Source organism: Pseudorca crassidens, chromosome 10, assembly GCF_039906515.1.
Source record: "Pseudorca crassidens isolate mPseCra1 chromosome 10, mPseCra1.hap1, whole genome shotgun sequence".
NCBI lineage: Eukaryota > Metazoa > Chordata > Mammalia > Artiodactyla > Delphinidae > Pseudorca > Pseudorca crassidens.
The window spans coordinates 19,398,173-19,422,680 of record NC_090305.1 but is presented as its reverse complement, the minus strand read 5'-3'; the positions used below and the strand labels follow the sequence as shown (position 1 = coordinate 19,422,680).

The 24,508-nt window shown below is 39.1% G+C and overlaps 1 protein-coding gene across 4 annotated transcripts in view; it reads right to left on the bottom strand.

Moving 5' to 3' along the window:
* Window positions 1-1,267: 1,267 nt before the first annotated feature.
* The window catches only part of MRS2 (magnesium transporter MRS2), a 28,522-nt gene continuing 5,281 nt past the window's right edge, over window positions 1,268-24,508 (bottom strand). For 3 of the 4 annotated variants that reach the window (XM_067752134.1, XM_067752136.1, XM_067752137.1), the window contains exons 4-11: window positions 23,780-23,892; window positions 21,922-22,095; window positions 19,891-20,021; window positions 18,761-18,877; window positions 10,437-10,589; window positions 10,062-10,179; window positions 2,593-2,706; window positions 1,268-2,055 (exon numbers count right to left, since the gene is read on the bottom strand). In XM_067752134.1, coding sequence (XP_067608235.1) covers window positions 1,945-2,055; window positions 2,593-2,706; window positions 10,062-10,179; window positions 10,437-10,589; window positions 18,761-18,877; window positions 19,891-20,021; window positions 21,922-22,095; window positions 23,780-23,892 — 1,031 coding nt within the window. In that variant the 3' untranslated portion in view covers window positions 1,268-1,944. The remainder of the gene's footprint in view (window positions 2,056-2,592; window positions 2,707-10,061; window positions 10,180-10,436; window positions 10,590-18,760; window positions 18,878-19,890; window positions 20,022-21,921; window positions 22,096-23,779; window positions 23,893-24,508) is intronic. The other variant, XM_067752135.1, reaches the window with a different exon arrangement.

The window sequence follows — 24,508 nt, the reverse complement described above, 5'->3', positions numbered from 1 at the left end:
TATCAGACTTATGAGGTAGTTGCATTTATTCTCCCATTTATTGATGCGCCATGACTCATTAAAAATTTTAGGTAAGCCCACAAACTAAGCAACATCAGAAAGAAAAAAAGACCAAAATTCTATCCTATGCCTGATCTTAACCAAATCAAGTTTTGCCCTCTGGACTTCCAATTCTTCATAGGTCACAGTTAAGTGATATTTATTACCTTATTTTACAGTGATGACCTGAGATCACAAATAGCAGCAGTGTGCTCTGAGGTGTACCAGAGAAGAGTGCCCTGTGAAATCTAAATATTGTCAAAGATACTTCATCCTGGAAATCATCAAACAGATGTATGATGCTACTCACATTCCAACAACCACACCATAAAGTGTGTTCCAAGACAAGCCCAGCCTGCTTTATGCTATTCTAATGTCCTCTCATAACCAGACATGGGAACGGGGAAAACTTGTAACTTTTCTTTCAAATCGCCTACTAGAAGATCATTTTTATTCCTAGCACTAAACCACCTGGTAAATGGACCCCTAAACTCCCTCATATGACATATTAGGGTATCAGGTATCCTCCAACATCATCAGAGTATGCATATTTATTTTACTACTAAATTTGTAGCGCAAGAGCTGCTCTGAACACTCTAGAATCTTCTATGCATCTTTTGGAGGCAAATATAACTGTCATGTTCTATTGCATAACTGTACTTAACCTCCAGAAAATAATTTGGGTTCGCTAAAAAGTTCGTTCAGGTTTATAAACCCAACATTAAAAGAGGCAGAAGATGTTAAGTACGATAGGAGCTTTTTTTTTTTTTTTGCGGTACGCGGGCCTCTCACCATCGCGGCCTCCCCCGTTGTGGAGCACAGGCTCCGGACGCGCAGGCTCAGCGGCCATGGCTCACGGGCCCAGCTGCTCCGTGGCATGTGGGATCTTCCCGGACCCGGGCACGAACCTGTGTCCCCCGCATCAGCAGGCGGACTCTCAACCACTGCGCCACCAGGGAAGCCCCAGGATAGGAGCTTTGAGACATACAAATATCAGTCATTTGTTTTAAACCCAAATCTGATTGTGAAAACAAAAAGGTATCACAATTTTAAAGTTTATCTACCCTCTTGTTTTAGGAAGCCCACCTGTCAACCTCCAAGGTGTAGGCAAATAGATTAACTAGGCTACATATATTTTCCTTTTTGGGGCGACATGTCTATCTGTTCTAAAAACCAGGGAATGACCAAAACAGCTATAAAGCAGTAATAGAATGGAAATTCTTTCGGCTCAATTCCCAAAAGCTTTAATTATAGTCAAGCAAAGAAAAATAGTTTCATTGGTTGAGGAAGTAAAATTCTGATTAACTGGAATCTATGTAAAGCTGACATTAAACTCATTTCCTTTTTTTTTTATTCCTTTTATAAAAGGGGGGCAAATACAAGAAAATAAGGTTATGTCAAAGACTGCTTTAAAGCACAAACTCCCAGAGTTTGTTTTAAGGTTAATATATATTCTGCTAGCTTTTCAGTCACCTGAGAGTGACAAATTCACAAGAATGTGATTCCTTGTACTAAGAACTATGGCAACCTGGTCTCATAACTGTGGGCTTCTCAAGTTTCCAGGCTTCATTTGGCATGAGGTTGCACTTTTGTTGACATGTATAAATTAAATAAAATTGATACCACAATCTATTCTTGTGTTAAGTTAATCTCTTAAGTTTGTAGGAAATAAAACTTTGGCGTTTTACAAAGCAAGCGCTTTGTTTCTTTACTCAGAGTCCTGAGAATGCAATTAAGTTCTAGTACTGTGACTGCTGTTAATATTTTTAACATCAGACACTACAATTTAAATGTCAGTGGGTTTTTCCCCAAGTCTCTGACTCTTATAAAAGAAAATAATAGAAGAATATCAGAATTCTCCCGTGACTACCATAAAAAAATAATTCAGTTTCCACCGGGTTGTGCCTAACGGTTTGTTAAGACACTCCTGCTGGATTCAAGTCCATCCGGCCTGAAGCTGTGTTTCATTTCCGTCCTTCTATCTGCCTGCAGTGTCTTTTTAGGTAAAGAGGCCATCTAAATGAAGCAGAAAAATTCGTAATTTTAGTTGTGTCTGTTTAAAAGAAAAGCCACCAGTAAAACGATACATTAACCACTAAACGAGGAAAGGACTGCAAGCCATGTATCAGTGTCTTGAGCTCCAGGGGTATAAACTATAAGTAGAAACGTAAGAAAAAGAGGTAACCTGTGTATCTTTTCCTATACACGATAAATGTTCTCTACATTTCAATTTTGGTTATGACAAAAGCTGCACCACAAAGTTACTAACATCTGTCTAAATGTACAATGCTTGTCAGTGTCCCACACAGAACAAATTTCTAACTTATTTACTGTGCCAGGCCCTGTGCTCATAAGTGCGTTACACACATTATCTAATTCTCCCTTTAATTACATGAAGCAGGTGGCAGATGCGGAAACTGAGCGAGGCTTAGAGAAATTAAGTAACCTGCTCAGGGTCACAAAGCCCGTGACAGCTGAAGCCCAGGCCACAGGACTTCAGAGCCCAGGACTGTAGCCCCTCTGCGGTACTGCTGTGAACCAGACCCTTCGTACCAGAGGAGGCAAAGGAGCTTCCAGCTGTCGTCCAAGGAATGACAGCAAACGCCTCCAGATGAGGCCACTTCCCATGAACATAATTCCTGTGATCAGCCAAAACACTCTATGGTCCTAAAAGAGAACACACAGTTAATTTCAGTCACAAAGGGTTAGTTTCCTTAGTGATAAAATTTCCTGAACTTACCATTGCCCCAGAGTTTAAAAGAAACCTTCTGTTATTTGTACTGCTCTTTCCTATAGGAACTGAGAACAAATAGTACCCAGAGACCAAGCGTCAGAAAATAAATCAGAAGGAAAACATGATTTAAGAGTATTTTACGAACATCAATGAACCCACATTAACTGCTTTTACTTTGTGTTTCCTTCGTCTGTTTACATTCACACAAATTTCAATAGTTATAATAGTTAGGATCACATAGGACATACAACTTAATTTAAATTTTTTTGCTTATAGCCGCATTTGCCAAACTGTGAGCTGAGGTGTCCTGGCATTACAGCACCACAGAATACTTTAAATTCTCAAGGAAATCACAGTGCCATCTGTGGAATACCATGAGAACTGCTACTCGTAAATTGTTTTGACCTACCTTCTTCATAAAAGAAACTGTAAGGTAACACGACAGAAACTCTAACATAATGAAAGAAACTTTTGGTCTAGGGATGCTGCAAAAAAATTACTAAGACACTAAAAGCATCATGAACCAAGAAAGTTTGGGAACCTCTGACTTACAGTGAACATTTTCCCTCACTGTCATTTTCTTTTTTTTTTCTTTTTTTTGTGGCCACGCTGCACGGCTTGCAGGATCTTAGTTCCCTGACCAGGGATCAAACCCAGGCCCCCAGAGTCCCAACCACTGGACCGCCAGGGAATTCCCCTGTCAGTTTCAGAATTGTATTCTCTTTTGCAGTGTGATGCTTTTGAGTGCATGTGTGAATGTATAGAATCACAGAATTTACACTAATCTCCCACACGGAAGGAGTCTCAGCTACAGAAATGCCATTTGTTATTATCAACAATGGCTTGGTCTCCAGTGATTGGGAGCTCAATTTCCTCCAAAATGATCAGTAACCACCGATGGAAATTCAAGCCACATATGAAAAAGAAATCTGCCTCCTTTTTAACATGAAATTAGATGTTAGACATAATTTATCAAGAAGACAAGTGCTAATGTGAGTTAACTGTTTGTATGAACACATTTCCAGTTATCCTAAACGAAGGCGCTAATTTATTAAGTAAAAATTATGTTTAAATGAGATTTAGCATACCCAGATTACTGTTGTTTTTTTGTTATAGACTGGTTCTGTAATGCCCTATAAACCAAAAGTCTGGGAATGCTAAAATGTGATCAACTTGAGAGGTAAGCAAGTGCAAAATTCTATGTGTCATTAAAATACACACACAGCACAGTGTGAGACCTCTAGGAGATTAAGGGAAGGGACAAGTATCTAAGAGTTGGATTTTTAATGCCCCCTCTGCTCTGGGTGTGCCCTGCAGTATTGTATGTTTAAGTACCTACCTTTCAAGCTCTTCATCTCTGCCACTGTTCAGTCTATCTACTCCTTAAAAATAAGATGCCTAGAACACCTTGATGTGCCAAAGGCTAAAAAAGCACTAAAACTGATGGGGACACGTCAAAAGTACTCAGAAGTCAGCATGAAAGGAACAATTTGAACACCACGATAAATAATGACAGTAGTGACAGATTATATAACTCATTGACTAAAGTAAGACCCCATGAGTCCATACTGATACAAATGAATAAATAACTGGGAGAGAAGGAAGGCTCTACTTTACAAAGAATAAAAGTAGGAGGAGTGATGGAATTAGAAATCACCATGTGATCATCATCATTGCAGTACTTGATTCAGACATGAATCCACTTTGGATCAATTAGTGGATGCTAAAACTAGAGGGTGCAAATTATTAGAGAACTGCAAATCAAAACCACAATGAGGTACCACCTCACACAGGTCAGAATGGCCATCATGAAAAAGTCTACAAATAACAAGTGTTAGAAAGGGTGTGGAGAAAAAGAGAACCCTCCCCTACACTGTTGGTGAGAAATGTAAGTTGGTGCAGCCACTATGAAAAACAGTACAGAGGTTCCTCAGAAAACTAAAAATAGAATTATCATATGATCCAGCAATCCCACTCCTGGGCATATATCTAGACAAAACTATAATTCAAAAAGATACAAGCACCCCTATGTTCATAGCAGCACTATTCACAACAGCCAAGACATGAAACAAACTAAATGTCCATCGAGAGAGGAATGGATAAAGAAGATGTGGTATGTGTATACAATAGAATATTACTCAGCCATCAGAAAGAATGAAATAATGCCATTTGCAGCAACATGGATGAAACTAGAGATTATCATACTAAGTGAGTCAGAGAGAGAAAGACAAATAGCATATGATATCACTTACATGTGGAATCTAAAATATGGCACAAATGAACCTATCTAAAAAACAGAAACAGACTCACAGACATAGAGGACAGACTTGTGGCTGCCAAGGGGAGGGGGTTGGGGGAGGGATGGAGTGGGAGGTTGGGGTGAGCAGATGTCAGCTATTATATAGAGAATGGATAAACAACAAGGTCCTACTATATAACACAGAGAACTATACTCAATATCTTATGATAAACCATAATGGAAAAGAATATTAAAAAATGTACATATATGTATAACTGAATCACTTTGCTGTACGGCAGAAACTAACACAACATTGTAAATCAACTATACTTGAATTAAAAAACAAAACTAGAGGGTACAAATGTGATGAATAGCAGAGTTTTTACAAGATACCTAATTCCACAGAGAAAAAGAGTAACTTCACAGGACAGAAAGTGGGCAGATACCACCTTAACCAAATGATCATAGTATCACCAGTAAAGAGACAAACTAACATCAAGGGTCTCCTGATGGGATTCAATGTGAGGAACACACTGACACAATGTGTAACCAGAATCTAATAATGAAGAAAGAGTATCAAGGGCCAAACAACTGACCTACATTCTTTGTGAACGTTAAGGCCCTGAAAGTCAAAGATCGAAAAACTGGCCTAAAGAAGCCTAAGGAGACATGACAACTATATAACAACACACGATCCAAGATTTTCTATGAGGCAAAGGGCTCTACTGAGCTGAGTGGTGACACCTGACCAGGTTCCACAGATTAGAAAATAGTGTTGTTTCAATGTTAATTTTCTGGAGCTGTGGTTATGTAAGAGAATATATGTTTTTAGGAAATATATACTGAAATATCTAGATGTAAAGAAGCATCATTTTTTGTTTACTCTCAAATGATTTAGAAAAAAACTATATTTTGATAGAATGATAGAGTAAATATGATAAAATGTTGCTGTTTGAAGAATCTGGGTAAAGGCTGTATGGTAATATTTGACTATTCTTGAGACAGTCTGGTATTATTTTAAAAAAGAAAAATGTTTTTCCTACCTTGGATTCACCATTGTAAATATTAACTCCAACTATACAAGAACAGGGAAACCTCTGATATTCATAGATTTAATGAACATCTCTCAACTCTTCTCCAGGAAACCTGGAGATGTCATTTGCGACTCTGGTGAGACACTGATCTGAATCTTGCTCTGGGAGGCAAGCCTAGCTCACTACTTTCTACTCAGATCTCATTACAACCAGAATTATTGCATATGCTGAAACTATCAGAAAGGAATTTCTAAAAACTCTTTATTTTTTTTAAGTGGGCATTTAGAGAAAAATATTACAGTAAGCATAAGATAGAGTTAGCTTGTAAAGTGAGTATATGTACATAAAAATAGTTCTTAACAAAAATAATTTGGGAGAATAACAGGAAAGAGTTCTGCAGTCACAAATTGGGGAATTTGCAAAGGTCTTTGGAAGTACCTTCTGAGAATGTCCAGGGTTGGTCTATGTCGCACAAGATATTTTGGCGACTACTGGACTTTCTACTATATTTGGGCTCAAAAGTCTCCAAGAGATTCCTATCACACTTAGAACAAGCCCAAACTCTTAGCATGCGCCACAAAATCAACATGCCCTCCCCCTCTGTCCTTCTGACATTCTCCCTGCCTTTCTCCACTTGACGCACCTCCCCTACCACTCTGGCCTTCTTGCGGTTCCTTCAACAAGCTCAGTGCATCCCTGCCTCAGTCTCCCATGCATGGTTCCCTCTGCTTAGATCACCTTCCTCCCAGGCCTTCCCACTTTTTCTTTTCATTCAGGTCTCTGCTCTAGGGTCACCTCCTCAGAAAGATCTTCCTCGACCACCCTATCTCTAGGATGCCCCTCGTCTCACCTCCTGCTAACAGTCTTTCCCTTTACCTGGCTTTATTTTTCTTTATGGCACTTATCACCTAATATACCATGGATCTGTTTATTCTCTTCTACCTCACTGTAATGGAATCTCCACAAGGGCAGGGACTCAATGCTATATCCCCACAGCTAAAAGCAGTGTTTAGTGTGCAACAGGCACCAAAACCCGTATCTGTAAGATGAATGAATGAAGTGTGCTGCATTTATTTTTCTTTCACATCTCATAAGGAGCATTAAAATGACTACTGCTGACTTTGCTTCAGGGAGCCATAATCTTTTGCAGACTTTAAACAGCAACTGCAAACTTGAGGAACACGGCAAATGGGAAGTGTGGGATTATTTGGGCACATATAACCAGGGGAGTAATTTTGCTCGGCTGGGTTGGGGGTGCAGTCAGGGAAGAGTCTCCTTGGAAGTAACACATAAGTTGAGACCTGAGAGAGAAACAGATGTTAACTAGGCAAAAACAGGTGGATGCCGAGGAGAGACGTGTGGAGGCCCCGTGAGTAAGAATAGTGATGAATCAACCGACGGTGATGGCAAGGTGTCTGGAGACAAGATGGAGATGTGGGTGCAGCAGACCAGGAAAAGCCCTACAAGCCAAGGAATCTGGATTTTTATCTTAATGACAATCAAAACGCCCTGAATAATTTTACACAGAAGAGTGACCATCAGATTTGCTTCTTTTAAAGACCACTTTATAAAAGTGAATAGTGGTCCTGATGAGATGACGTGGGCTGGACTTCAGCAACAGCCGGAGACAGAGAATAGATCTGTTAACTAGGACACAGAACCCAGCGCCAGAGTGTGCCTGCCAAACGCGCATGCAGATTCATTTCTAGAAATCTCACAGTAAGACATCTTCTGAAAGTACAAGCCTACAATGTTATGAAAAACCTTGCGAGGGACTTCCCTGGTGGTCCAGTGGTTAAAAGAAACTGCCTTCCAATGCAGGGGATGCAGGTTCCATCCCTGGGCAGGGAACTAAGATCCCACCTGCCGCAGGGCAACTAAGCCTGCACGCCGCAACTACTGAGGCCTTGCACTCTGAAGCCTGCATGCCTTAACTACTGAGCCTGCGCCACAACTAGAGAGAAGCCCACGTGCTGCAACTAGAGAGCCCGCATGCCACAACTAGAGAGAAGCCCACATGCTGCAACTAGAGAAGCCTGCATGCCACGATGAAAGATCCTGCATGCCACAATGAAGATCCCACGTGCCGCAACTAAGACCTGACACAGCCTAATAAATAAATAATTAAAAAAAAAAAACTCTGCGAGTTCAGTGTTATATTAAAATGGAGCAAAGTGGAAAGTGCAAGTCTTGGGGACTAAATCCTAGTTCTGTTATTTCCTAGCTCTGTGCCCTTGGTCAAGTTACTAACATTTTCTGAGCCTCAGTTTTCCTACCTATAAAGCAGGGAAAATACATTCATTTTCAGAGTTTTGATAACTGAGTCAAATAAAGCATGCAACTGCCTGGAACACTGCCTGACACACAAGAATTAAAAAAAAAAAAAAGAATCCCTCATTAACACTGCCTCACAGTGTACTACTGTTTTGTCAAACCTTTCCCATGTGTAATTACATGTTTTGGGAATCATAAGGTAACCTAGGCTATCTACGTCATAACAGAGTCTAACAATACGACATGAATTTTAAATGAGTTAGAGTATATATTTTATTTCACTAGGGGAGTATACATGTTAAAACTTTCTTTTTTAAAATCCATTAAAGGGACTTTCCTGGTGGCACAGTGGTTAAGAATCCACCTGCCTACAAGCGGCTCATGCAGCTAGATATCAAAAAAACAAACCCAATCCAAAAATGGGCAGAAGACCTAAACAGACGTTTCCCCAAAGAAGATATACAGACTGCCAACAAACACATGAAAGGATGCTCAACATCACTAATTAGAGAAATGCAAATCAAAACTACAATGAGGTATCACCTCACATCAGTCAGAATGGCCATCATCAAAAAATCTACAAACAATAAATGCTGGAGAGGGTGTGGAGAAAAGGGAACCCTCTGGCACTATTGGTGGGAATGTAAATTGATAGAGCCACTATGGAGAACAGTATGGAGGTTCCTTAAAAAACTAAAAATAGAACTACCATATGACCCAGCAATCCCACTACTGGGCATATACCCTGAGCAAACCATAATTCAAAAAGAGTCAAGTACCACAATGTTCACTGCAGCTCTATTTACAATAGTCAGGACATGGAAGCAACCTAAGTGTCCATCAACAGATGAATGGATAAAGAAGATGTGACACATATATACAATGGAATATTACTCAGCCATAAAAAGAAACGAAACTGAGTTATCTGTAGTGAGGTGGATGGACCTAGAGTCTGTCATACAGAGTGAAGGAAGTCAGAAAGAGAAAAACAAATACCGTACGCTAACATATATATATGGAATTAAAAAAAAAAAAGGTTCTGAAGAACCTAGGGGCAGGACAGGAATAAAGATGCAGATTTAGAGAATGGCCTTGAGGACACAGGGAGGGGAAAGGGTAAGCTGGGACGAAGTGAGAGAGTGGCATGGACATATATACACTACCAAATGTAAAACAGATAGCTAGTGGGAAGCATCCACATAGCACAGGGAGATCAGCTCCGTACTTTGTGACCAACTAGAGGGGTGGGATAGGGAGGGTGGGAAGGAGATGCAAGAGGGAGGAGATATGGGGATATATGTATACATATAGCTGATTCACTTTGTTATAAAGCAATTATACTCCAATAAAGATGTTAAAAAAGAATCCACCTGCCAATGCAGGGGACACGGGTTTGAGCCCCGGTCTGGGAAGATCCCACATGCCACAGAGCACCTAAGCCCATGTGCCACAACTACTGAGCCTGTGCTCTAGAGCCTGCGAGCAACAACTACTGAAGCCCGTGCAACCTAGAGCCCGTGTTCCGCAACAAGAGAAGCCACCGCAGTGAGAAGCCCACACACCACAACGAAGAGTAGCCTCCGCTCACTGCAACTAGAGAAAGCCCGTGCACGCATAACAATGAAGACTCAACACAGCCAAAAATAAATAAATAAAGTTCTCTTTTAAAAAAATCCATTAAAAAAATTATCTTCAAAACCTTAAAAACAACCTCTAGATTACTGAAATAATACATTCTCACCTCCTCAAGGGAAGATTCCAAATTCATTCCAAAAGCAACTCCCATTAGTCCAAAGAGCGAAAGAGAGAAGGTTCCCATGGTCAACTGTAGGTTCAACCTCATCATCACATTACGGTGGCTGGGGAGGAGAACAACTGCTTAGTTCAGAAGATCTTACCAACTACACGCAGCAAATTCACTAAATAATCTATTAAAGACCACATGGATTAAACATACACCTTAAAAAAAAGACACTTCCATGTAGTAATTACAAACGATAATGATGGTATAATTCTTTCCAAAATGGAAAAACAAAGCTATCCTTAAAAGCTTTATTACCGTGTATTATTTTATAAAGAAAAGACTTACTGATTGTTTTATACGAGGCCTTCTTACCTGTCCAAGTTGATGAATATGATACTCTGTGAATCATCAATCAGTGCCCTAAGTTCCCGAGCTGCATTGGAAAGATCCTCAGCTAATCGGTAGTAGTTTTCCAACAGCAACTCCATCTCTTCTGCATGGTCAATCCCAGCACTGCTCTTTTCACTTTAATTAAGAGTTAACATAATTAACATGCCCCCAATACATGCATTATACATTAAGTAGCACAGAACTTCCTGAATTAGTATAAAATATTCAGCTACCAGTGAAAAAACTACCCTTTGCCTTTACTATTATTGTGATTGAGGCCAGTCTGGAGTGGCTTTGCCAACTGACCCTAAACATGACACAGGTAGTTGAGGACACGGGTTCCATCCCTACACAGGCCTCACTGTATTCCATGGCCCTGATCCCAGGGAGGCTCTGCAATGCTACCAGTTACAGGAAAATGCAGACATGTGAATGCTGATGAATTAGTGCAAATCCCAAATCACTATCAGGTAAAACAAAACCAAAAATTAAAAATGAACATAAAGAGCATTTCCTTTCCAAGGTAAATATATAACATCATTTTCATATATGAAGTAAACTGTTTTTGAAAAATGTCAATACAGTCAGAGGCTCAAGATGGCGGAGGAGTAGGACAGGAAGCTCACCTTCTCCCACAAATACATCTACATGCGGAACGACTCTCACAGAACACCTACTGAACGCTGGCAGAAGACCTCAGACTTCCAAAAGGGCAAGAAAATCTCCACATAACTAGGTAGGACAAAAGAAAAAAAAAGAGAGAGAAAGCAACCGGGAAGGGACCTGCTCCCAGGAGGGAGCTGTGAAAGAGGAAAGGTGCCAGAACACTGGAAGTCTCCTCCCTGGCGGGCAGATCAGCTGGGACTGGCGGGGGGTGGGGGGGGGGGCACGGAGCTTCAGAGCCTCGTAGGAGAGCACAACAAGCAGTTTGTGGAGGGCAAAGCAGAGAGAGCTCCACACAGTCAGCTGGTGCCGCTGCCTGGCACGCCCCAGCCCGAGACGGTCCTCCACTGGGGCGGGTGGGGGCCGGGGGCTGAGGCTCAGGCTTCGGAGGTCAGAACAGGGGAGAAGACTGGGGGTGGCTGCCTGAGGGGGCTAGGGTGTGGTGTGCCACCACTGGGGGAAGAAGCCTGGGCCCCCAGAGAGGTAGGGCACCACTGCTGGGGTGGGGGGGGGCATGAGGAGAGGGGTGGGGGGGCATAAGGAGAGGGGTGGGGGGGCATAAGGAGAGGGGTGGGACCTCCACAGGAGCTTATTTCTCAGGCAGCAGGGCACCGCTTACATGAGCTCTGGGGGCGGGCACGAGCCACCACTGCCATCTCAGCCTCCAGAAGTGGGAGCAGCCTGCCAACGCCGAGGGTCCCGTGACCAGGCACCAACCGCTGCCCCGACCTCCTGGGAGCGTGCGCGGGGCACGCACCTGCTCACCCTCTGACAAGGGGATAATGGCCAGCACACGCTGAGGAAAGAGATGGCAAACATCCAAACCAAAGACAGCCCTCAAGCCAAAAAAATATTAAACCCACAAAAGCTAAGCAGGAATGCTCCCGCACGTAGATAGCCCTCCAAGCCTACAGTAGATAATTGTTTCTCCTAAACTCAGAGTAAGAGAAATATAAGCAAAATGAAGAAGCAGAGGAACCACTCCCAGTTAAGAGAATTGCCCTGAAGGAACAAACAATGAAACAGACCTCTTCAGTCTAAAAGACACGAGTTCAAAGAGGAGGTAATGAAAATACTGAAGGAATTAAGAAAGGCTATCAACAGAGATGCAGATTACTGTAAAAAGGAACTAGAAACTATGAGGATAAGCCAAGAAAAATTAGAAAATTCATTTGCTGAAACGAAAGCTAAGCCAAAGGCAATGAATAGCAGAATGAATAATGCAGAAACATAAGTGATCTGGAAGACAGAATAATGGAAATTACCCAATCAAAACAGTAGACAGAAAACCAAATGAAAGCAATATGAGAGACCTATGGGATAATATAAAGTGTGCCAATCTATGTATAACAGGGATTCCAGAAGGAGAAAAGGGGATTGAAAATGTATTCGAAGAAATTATGGCTGAAAACTTCCCACATCTAAAGAAGGAAACAGATATCCAGATACAAGAGGCACAGAGGGTCCCAAACAAGATGAACCCAAACAAACTTACACCAAGACATACTATAATAAAAAATGGCAAAAGTTTTAAAGATAAAGAGAGGATTCCAAAGGCAGCAAGAGAAAAACAAAGAGTTAATTACAAGGGAATCCCCTTAAGGCTATCATCTGATTTCTGGACAGAAACACTGCAAGCCAGAAGGGAGTGGCAAAATGTATTCAAAGTTTTGAGAGAGAAAAATCTGCAAAGTAAAATACTCTATCCGGCAGGATTATCATTTAGAATAGGAGGGGAAATACAGAAGTTCTCAGACAAGCAAAAACTAAAAGAATACAGCAATACCAAACCTATCCTAAAAGAAATATTGAAAGGTCTTCTCTAAATACAAAAGAAGATATAGGAAAGGGGAAATCACAGTTGAAAAGTAAATCACTTAAGTGAGCCAGTATACAGATCAAAAAGAAAAAACAAAAACCTAATGTGAAAGGATGATAAACACAAGAAACAGCAAAAGGATAAATATGAAGCTGTAAAAAAGGACATCAAAATCATAAAATGTGGAGAAGGAGAGTAAGAAAATGTAGATTCTTGTTTTTTAGAATGTGTTTGAGCTTATTTGACTATCAGTCTAAAGCAAGCAGATATAGGAAGGGGTTAACATACTTGAAAAACAGGGCAACCACAATTCAAACACATACACTAGATCCACAAAAACCAAAAAGAAGAGAACACAAGCATAAAATAAAAGGAAATCATCAAACCACAAAAAGGAACAACAACAAAAATCCATAGAATCAACTGGAAAACAAGGTTTAAAATGGCCATGGATACATATGTATCAATGATTACCTTAAATGTCAGTGGACTGAATGCTCAAATCAAGACAGAGTGGCAGACTGGATAAAAAAACAAGAGCCTACAATATGCTGCCTACAAGAGACTCACCTTAGGGCAAAGGACACACAGAGACTGAAAGTGAGGGGATGGAAAAAGATATTTCACGCAAATGGAAATGACAAGAAAGCAGGAGTTGCAAAACTCATATCAGACTATAAAATAGACTTTAAAACAAAGGCCATAAAGGAAAAGAACATTATATAATGGTAAAAGGATCCATACAGGAAGAGGTTTTACAGTCATCAACATATATGCACCTAACATAGGAGCACCAAATCCATAAAACACTAACAGACATAAAGGAAGAAATTGGCTGGAATACAGTAATAGTAGGAGATTTTAACACCCCACTCACATCAATGGACAGATCTTCTAGATAATCAATAAGGCAAGAGAGATCCTAAATGATGGAATAGGACAGTTAGACTTAATTGATATTTTCAAGACATTACATCAAAAAAAACAAAAAACAGAATATACATCTTTTCAAGTGCACGTGGAACACTCTCTAGGACTGACCATATACTAGGGCACAAAACTAATAACCTCAACAAATTTAAGAGTATAGAAATCATTTCAAGCATCTTCTCTGACCACAACAGCATGAAACTAGAAATCAACCACAGGAAAAGAAATGATTATAGGAAAACTAAACCATATGCTACTAAAAACCAATAGGTCAATAAGGAAATCAAAAAGGAAATTAAAAATTACCTTGAGACATACAACAATGAAAACACAACCACACAAAATCTATGGGATACAGCAAAAGCACTTCTTAGAGGGAAGTTCATAGCGATACAGGCCTTCCTCAAAAAACAAGAAAACATCTCAACAACCTAACATACCACCTAACATACCAACCTAACATACCACCTAAAAGAATTAGAAAAAGAAGAAAAACTAAAACCTAAAGTCAGCAGAAGGAAGGAAATAATAAAGATCAGGGAGGAAATAAATTGAGATTAAAAATAGAAAGAAACATCAATAAAACCAAAAGCTGGTTCTTTGAAGGGGTAAACAAAATTGATAAACCTCTGGCCAGGCTCACCAAGAAGAAAAAAGAGAGAACCCAAATAAGCAAATTAAGAAATGAAAAAGGAGAAATCTCAACCGATACCACAGAAATAGAAAAACCCATAAGAGAATACTATGAACAATTATATGCCAACAAACTTGACAACTTAGAAGAAAGAGACAACTTTCTAGAAACATAGAGCCCACCAAAACTGAATCAAGAAGAAGTAGATAATTTGAACAGACCGATTCACTAGAAGTGAAATACAATCTGTGAAAAAACAAAACAAAACTCCCTACAAACAAAAGTCTAGGACCAGATGGCTTCACAGGTGAATTCTACCAAACATACAAAGAAGAACGTATACGCATCCTTCTCAAACTCTTACAAAAGACTGGAGGAGGGAACACTCCCAAAGACATTCTATGAAGCCACCATCACCCTGATACCAAAGCCAAAGATACCACCAAAAAAGAAAATCACAGGCCAGTATCTTTGATGAATATAGATGCAAAAATTCTCAACAAAATATTAGCAAACTGAATCCAACAACATATAAAAAAGATCATACTCCACAACCAAGCAGGATTCATCCCAAGTTCACAAGGATGGTTCAACATATGCACATCAATCAGTGTAAGACATCACCTAAAAGTAAAAAACCACATGATCATCAAAAGATGCAGAAAAAGGGCTTCCCTGGTGGCGCAGTGGTTGAGAATCTGCCTGCCAATGCAGGGGGCACGGATTCGAACCCTGGTCTGGGAAGATCCCACATGCCGCGGAGCAACTGGCCCCGTGAGCCACAACTGCTGAGCCTGCGCGTCTGGAGCCTGTGCTCCGCAACAAGAGAGGCCGCGATAGTGAGTGGCCCCGACTTGCCGCAAATAGAGAAAGCCCTCTCACAGAAACGAAGACCCAACGCAGTCATAAATAAATAAATAAAATTTTAAAAATGCAGAAAAAGCCTGACAAAATTCAAAATCCATTCATGATAAAAACATAGTAAAAGCCATTTATGATAAACCCAAAGACAGTATACTCAATGGTGAAAAGTTGAAAGCCTTTCCACTAAAATCTGGAACAAGACAAGGATGCCCACCCTCACCACTTCTATTCAACATAGTATTGGAATTCCTAGCCACAGCAGTCAGACAAGAAATAAAAGGTATTCAAATTGGAAGGGAAGAGGTAAAATTGTCACTATATGCAGATGACATGATACCATATACATAGAAAACCCTAAGGACTCCACACAAAAACTACTAGATCTAATAAGTGAGTTCAGCAAAGTAGCAGGATATAAGATTAACATTTAGAAATTGGTTGCATTTCTTTACACTAACAATGAAATATCAGAAAGGGAATATAAAAAACAATACCTTTTAAAATCACACCAACAAACAAAAAAACCCTAGGAATAAACCTGAGCAAGGAGGTGAAAGACTTACATGTTGAGAACTATAAAACATTAATAAAGGAAATTAAAGAGGATTCAAAGAAATGGAAAGATATCCCATGCTCCTGGATTAGAAGAATGTTGTTAAAATGGCAATACTACCCAAAGCAATCTACAAATTTAATGAGATCCCTATCAAACTACCCATGACATTTTTCACAGAATTACAACAAATAATCCAAAATTTATATGGAACCATAAAAGACCCAGAATTGCCAAAGCAATCCTGAGGAAACAAAAACAAAGCAGGAGGCATAACTCTTCCAGACTTCAGACAATACTACAAAGCTACAGTAAGCAAAACAATGGATCAATGGAACAGAATTGAGAGCCCAGAAATAAACCCACACACCTACGGTCAGTTCATCGTCTACAAAGGAGGCAAGAATATAAACAGGAAAAAGTCTCTTCAGTAAGTAGTGCTGGGAAAGTTGGACAGCTGCATGTTAAGTCAATGAAGTTAGAACAAACCCTCACACTATGCAGAAAAATAAACTCAAAATGGCTTTAAGACTTAAACATAAGACACGACACCATAAAACTCCTAGAACAGAGCATAGGCAAAACATTATTTGACATAAATTGTACCAGTGTTTCCTTAGGTCAGTCTCCCAAGGCAATAGAAATAAAACCAAGAATAAACAAATGGGACCTAATCAAACTTACAAGCTTTTGCACAGCAAAGGAAACCATTAAAAAAATGAAAAGACAACCTATGGATTGGGAGAAAGTATTTCCAAATGATGAGACTGACAAAGACTTAATTCCCCAAATAAACAAACTGCTCATAAAACTCAGAAACAAAAACACAACCCAATCGAAAAATGGGCAGAAGATCTTAACAGACATTTCTCCAAAGAAGACATACAGATGGCCAGTAGGCACATGAAAAGATGCTCAAAATCACTAATTATTAGAGAAATGCAAATCAAAACTACAATGAGGTACCACCTCACATCAGTCAGAATGGCCATCATTAAAAACTTTACAAATGGGCTTCCCTGGTGGCGCAGTGGTTGAGAGTCCGCCTGCCGATGCAGGGGACACGGGTTCGTGCCCCGGTCCGGGAGGATCCCATGTGCCGCAGAGCGGCTAGGACCGTGAGCCATGGCCGCTGAGCCTGTGCGTCCAGAGCCTGTGCTCCGCAACGGGAGAGGCCACAACGGTGAGAGGCCCGCGTACCGCAAAACAAACAAGCAAACAAAAAAAACTTTACAAATAACAAATGCTGGAGAGGGTGTGGAGAAAAGAGAACCCTCCTACACTATTGGTGGGAATGTAAATTGGTGCAGCCACTATGGAAAACAGTATGGAGTTTCCTCAGAAAATTAAAAATAGAACTACCATATGATCCAGCAATCCCAGTCCTGGGCATATACACCTGGACAAAACTATAATTCAAAAAGATACATGCACCTCTATGTTCACAGCAGCACTATTCACAATAGCCAAGACATGGAAACAACCTAAATGTCCATCAACAGATGAATGGATAATAGATGTGGGGGGTGTGTGTGTGTGTGTGTATATATATACACACACACACACACACACACACGCACAGGCACACACACAATGGAGTACTACTCAGCCATAAAAAGAATGAAATAATGCCATTTGCAGCAACATGGATGCAACTAGAGATTATACTAAGTGAAGTCAGAAAGAGAAAGACAAATACCATATGATATGGATGCAACTAGAGATTATACTAAGTGAAGTCAGAAAGAGAAAGACAAATACCATATGGTATCACTTATATGTGGAATCTAAAATATGGCACAAATGAACCTATCTACGAAACAGTTGCCAAGGCGGAAGGGGGTGGGAGAGGGAAGGACTGGGAATTTGGGGTTAGCAGATGCAAACTATTACATACAGAATGATAACAACAAGGTCCTACTGTATAGCACAGGGAACTATATCCATCCTGGGATAAACCACAATGGAAAAAAATATATGTGTATAATTGAGTCACTTTGCTGTACAGCAGAAATTAGCACACATTGTAAATTATCCTCCCTACCAAGAAGGATAAGTGGGAATGAAGCACTCTGTAAAAGACACTTATAAAGCATATTAGAGATAAATTGGTCTAAGAAGCAAAGAAAGCAAGAGTTACAAGAGTGATCAAGTTTCTGCTACTATATCTAGCTGCTATAATATCAAGCGTTATAGAGCCCTTTTTATCTTAATCGTTCATTAGAATATAGATAACTAATTTCTCAAAATGTTGAAAAATCTGTACACACTACAGAAACTATGCACATTACAAAGGTGTCTGTATTAATCTCTGATACTGATCTGCGAAGTACAAAAATGAAATATTTGGGGTATTTAAAAGTCAACATTTAAACTTGGGTGTGCACAAGAAGTGTAAATGATTCCTAAATTCATAAGAGGTAAAAGGTTTACAAGATGAGAGCGTTTTTATATTAACCAGACTTACAGAATCTGTGCCAGTGTCTCTACTCGCCTCCCTGCACCCCACACCCTTTCCCTCCTCTCTCCCGCTGAACTCTCCAGGTAAGTTATCTGGGTAGATGTGTATGTTACTTTGGTGACCAGTCCTTTGAAAATAAAGGTAATGGTGCATGTACAGTCAAAGCCCAGCATATTGTTGTGTACACAGTGTGCACTTAGTAAGTCCTCATTAAATTCAATCAGATGCAGTATGGTACAGGAAACAGTGAAACAAATGGGGAGGAAAAGTGCCTACATCCTCTATCCCAGCAAAACGTTGTGTCCTCCCTAAAAAGTCATCCTGAAAAAGACCATCAACTGATCCTAAGAGAGAAACGAACAAAGCATGACTGTCTGCTTACAAGACCTGTGGGTCGCTCCACTTTGTCAGACAGAGCTCCTCCAGCAACTCTTCTTCATCCAAGATCTCCAAAATGGACTCTTTGAAGATTTTAATATCTGTTTCTAACTCTGACAGGCTGTAAGAGTAGTTGCATAGAAATGATCAATAACATAAACCTATAAAAATAATTTCCCTACAAGAACAGTGTCTTTTTGGTGTCTTATCAAGTAGATCCACTTATAAATTCACGGTAAACACTGATTTGTAAAAAAAAATTTTTTTTATATTTACTATGCACTCTGAGAATCAATTCCCAATCCCAAAACTACATTAAGTGGTAAAATTAACCAATGATACAATTTTCAGCATATATTATTTATCTCAGAAACATATAATCACTGTGATTTAAGCTTCTGGGCTCAGAAATTTATCTTTACTCTTAATAAGCATGGCAGATGATGAACAGACTGTTTACTTTTAATTCATAAAAACATCCTAATATTTTCAGACAAAGAACTACTGATTCAGGAATTTTAACTGTTAACTCCTGAATGGATTTTTAGGGGGTACAAATCCTGAGGGCATGTTCATTCAGTCTGTAATATAAATTAAAATATTATCCTTAAATTCTGGAATGCATTATGATAAACAAAAAAACCCATGGACCTTGAAGGGAAAGAAAATTGGATTTGAGTCTAGATTTGCTATTTAGTGGCTGTTAAAGTTTAGACAAGTCACTTAGACCTCAGTTTTCTTATCTTCAAAATGAGGACCATGTCAACAGGATTGCTGACAGGATGAGATGACATCACACACATAAAAGAGACTGATACAGCATTTTATGCAAAATAGCTTTTCAATAAACATTAGTTTGTGTGCCCCCTTTAGCTCAACTTCCTACCTAGGCTACTTTCTTAAAGTTATGAAAGACAGTGAAAATCAAATATGGAAATGAAGGTACTGAGAGTAAGTCACAAAGTCAAAAATGTCATTATCATTAGCAAGACTAGTTGGTATTTTTAAAACAGCTAAGAGTTACACTAATTTTGGACCTGAATATACGTTAAACATTTCACTGTTAAGACTACTGAAAGAGAAGTTTAAGACATCTGTGTCTAACTCCCAAGTTGGTAAAGCACCCATATTTACCTTTTGCCATTTTGTAGTAAGATGTGCAGTTTGCTTCTGTCTATGGAAGAATGTTTGGGATCCACTAAAGCTTCCAATGTCTCAAGGATCAATGGTTGCAAAATGCTAAGTTTCCCCTGAAGAGTGTTGATCTAGATAACAACATGACCTTTCATAAGGATTAAAACAATCTTTTTAGAATACTCAGGGTCAGTGAATGCTCTGATTAAATACAGAAATCTGTAATAGCTAGGAAAGCTGGTAACATTTCAGAACATGGTCACTGCTGGAATGCCCATCCCAGATGATTAAAAACTACATCTCCTAGGTTAAAAGATAACCATGCATAATGTTGTTAGTAAGCTCCCATTTGGTTGCCAGGGAATTAACTCCCATAAGACTCTTCCCCCTACAGACACCAGACACTTATAATGAAAGGAATGGAGGACTGATTAAAAGAAGAGCTGCCGTTCTTTGGTTAAAACATAAACTTGGGCTTCCCTGGTGGCACAGTGGTTGAGAGTCCGCCTGCCGATGCAGGGGACACGGGTTCGTGCCCCGGTCTGGGAAGATCCCATGTGCTGTGGAGCGGCTGGGCCCGTGAGCCATGGCCACTGAGCCTGCGCATCTGGAGCCTGTGCTCCGCAACGGGAGAGGCCACAACGGTGAGAGGCCCGCAAAAAAAAAAAAAAAAAAAACAACAACATAAACTTTACATCTGGTAAACAATACCTATGTTCTTTGTAAATAGGATACAGTTCAAAACTCCTATGAACAAGGCTCTTTTGAAAACCAAAACATACCTTAGACTTTACAAAATAAACTTGAAAAGTCAAAAGTGTATTTATTATTCGGGTTAATATAGGCACAGCAGGAATCAATCAGCAGATATACATTGATACAGCTATACTAGTTCTTAAAATATTAAAATTCTTCCATACCTGTTGGTAAACAGCATTAACAGCAGCTGAATTAAGCAGTAAGATTAATTAATTCCAACATATACTGTCCATCCCAGCATTAGCTGCTGAGAGCTTAGTCAGTCTGTGTAGCTTGCCAGCAACCATTGTTTATACCTTCATTTCTTCCCATTTTTTCCCTGCTTAGTAACTGGCTTCAACGAGTCACCATCTCATTGGCTGGCACTAGCTGGTGCTATTGCCTCATTAACCTGAGTAAGGAACGGACCCATCTCCTACTCCCTCAGTAGAGCAAGGCAGACAAAGAAGGGTGCCAGGTTCCAACAACCCCCACCCACCTCATGTCCCCTTTACTCTCCCCTCTTCTTCTCCCACTCTGGCTAGCATGCTCATGGCACTGACTCTTGCATGTAGCCAGGTCCTGAACAGTACTATCCTGACTAATAGGGGGAAGAAAAGATGATGAAAGATTTGTCGGGGCCAGGAAAGCAGTGACCATCCTTGCTCAGAGCCTGACAGGATCCCCAGACACTCAATGATTATCAACTTAAAGGAGGAATCGTAAGAAGAATTGTACACGGTTTCTATGTCAAACTAGGTCTCAAACACAGGCATCATTTAGCTAGCTCAAACAAAGGATTACACACACAAACAAATCAAAGAATGATATGGAAACTAGCAGAATGATTTGATGAAAGATTTGTGCTATAATATTTATCATGTGCAAGCAGTTACACAACAATTTAGTTAGAGAATAAAATGGAGTACAGTTAAAACCTTTTGATATGTTCATTTATATATTTAGGATAAGTATTTTGAATTAGCATCCTTGAATACACTTATTAAAATTGAACAACGGATAGACAACCTGAAATGAGCTTCACTGAATGTCATAACATGACTGTCAAAGAGACTCTATGTATACCATACCTAGAGACTTTACATCTATTTGTTTGGGTCATAAAGTTTAAGAATTAAGTACTTTCTGCATATAAGACCCTTAGAAATGTTTTTATTTGGGGGGAGGGTGTGGTTAGGGAAAATGCTATTAAAACAATACCAATGTGTCTTCCTCCTCAATAGCACTGTAAAACCAGAAAACATTCAAGAATCTAAATAAAAACAGGCTTACCCGATACTGCAGGAGTGCTTCTATAGCTCTAAATTCAAAAGGTAAAGGGTATGTGACAAGTTGACCCTCTCCAGCCAACTGTGAAGGGAGCTCCCGGAACAGCCACTGCTCTAAATTTAAATTACGATAATCTAGTATCAGAAGACACTCTGGAGTTATCACAGCTTTCAAATACTGGGGAAAACAAAAACAAAACAAAACAAAATATATATATATATGTACACACACACGCGCATATGTAAGTTGTAGAGTTGTAGGGAAAAAATAACCTTCATAAAATAGGATTTAATACTCTATTTTGGACTAAGTCTAAACCAAATCACTGTTCATTTGGTTTTTCAAAAAAAGTCAAGGCTTTTTTTTTTTTTTAAAGAGAGGAAGCCTAAAATAAATCCAAGTCTTGATACCTCTAACTCAGCCTCAACAGAACTAGAATTAAACAAATTATGTATTTATTAGGACTTCCAGGGTAATCATGAGAAATATAGAGAACAAAGGAAACAAGATAAGGTCTTCTTAAAAGTCAGGTATTCAGCAGACTTTTAGAAAAGATTTAGTTTAATCATGATTAGTTTGGCTGAAATGGGAAAGTTTCCTTTTTAAAATATCACCAAGACACATTAAGCTAATTCAAAATGATAAAGATAAGATGTATCCTTAGCGCTCTAATTTAGAACACTATGAAATTAAAAATTTATTCTAAAAAGAAAGACTGACATCTTTTTGTCAGAAGAGTAACACAGAAGAGTAGCCTGTGGCCACTGTATTAGTGATATAAAAACCAGAAAATTTTCTTTCACATTTTCCCCATTTTACAGCTGACCCTTGAACAACACTGGCTTGAACCATGCGGGTCCACTTACATGCAGATTTTTTTCAGTAGTAAATACCACAGTACTACACTATCTGTGGTTGGTTGAATCTGAGGATGTGCAACAGCAGATATGGAAGAACTGTGGCTATAAATTATATGTGGATTTTTGACCGTGTGGAGGTTCAGCGCCCCTGACCCCCATGTGGCTCAAGGGTCAACTATAATATGAACATTTTTATTCAGAAAAGTTGAAAAATTACACAGTGAATACCTATACACATAACAATTCGATGATACAATTAACATTTTGCTAAATTTGCTTTATCACATACTTCTCTATCTCTTCATTGAAGAGGTACTGTTTTGAAGGGTGCTAGCTATTGATAATAAAAGCGAAGAATGTGTTTTGGAGAAAAATCACTTGGGAAAAGACTGCTTCCCTTTTTAATTTTTTAAAAAATTAATTCTAGATAAATTGACAAAAACCTGCCATCAAAGACTTTTTGAAGAAAGCAAGTCTCATGTCCACTGCAGGGCCGATACCATTGAGACCTGCGTCCCCTCATCTATTTCCAAACCTTAAACGTTAGCCCACCGAAATAACTTAAAGCTTTCCATAAAAATAAAAATTTAAATTAAGATGATAAACTTTAAACGATAGTCTTAGGCTATTTGGAAAACCAGAATATATTTTTAGTAGCTGAAGTTACACTACAATTACACATAACTGTATACAACTGAAAATGTCTATTATAAATCAAGATTCTTTCTCTTATTTCAGAAACTAGAGACTAAATTCAAACAGTGAGAATGGAGACCAAAGTCAGATCTTTTCCATCATAAATAGAGCAGTGCTATGCCTGCTGAGTATGTGTATATAATCCATGTAAAATGAGTTTTACTCTTAACATGTTATATTATAAAATATTCTATGTTTCACATAGCTATTTTTATTACGAAATTACTTTTAACCTAGTTATTGATCAAGATAGGAACTTTTATAAGACTGCAGTGGAGAAATGTATATGAAATAAAATCCTTTACCTCCATTCTCATGATAATCCTATTGTTTCTGCTTGTGATGCTCATTAAATGCTGAAACCTCAAATCTCTGGCTTGAAGACCTAATTCTTGATATAAGTCAGTTTTCTTCTTCTCTATAAAAGAAACATGTTCAATAAAAAGAGTGGGTAAACCAATAAACAGAAAAGTTTAGATTTTTATATCAGAGTACCCCTCCCACCACCAAGATAATCTTCTATTACTACCAGAAACGAGAGCTATACTGGGTCTTTTTAATACCCATTTCTACCTCAAAAACATACTCAGGCTAAATCTGGTCAAACTAAATTTTCTTTTCTCCTTTTAACCATACTTCACAAAATTTCTCTGTACTTAGAAAAGCCCCTTGGGACCAATATAAAAACCATAGCTATACATCATTGGAATTTACAGTATCAATTTCTAGCTCTAGATTCATGGATTTTTAAATATGAACTGTATAGAACTACAGTTCTATTTTCTATTTTTTCCTTACTACATTATCAACTTCAGCATTTTAAATCTATGAACAGACAAGTTCAATTTTCTTTGTTCTTGGACTAATACAAAGTGAGAAAATAAAATCAGTTCTCACACTAGATTCTCCTACCCAAGAACTAAATTTATTACCTAAGAGAAAGCAAAACAGATGAAGAAACTCAAGAAATGATGCTGGTAGTAGTAGCATCTATTCTTGTAGTATCAAGCCACACCTGTGACAGAGCTCTAAGT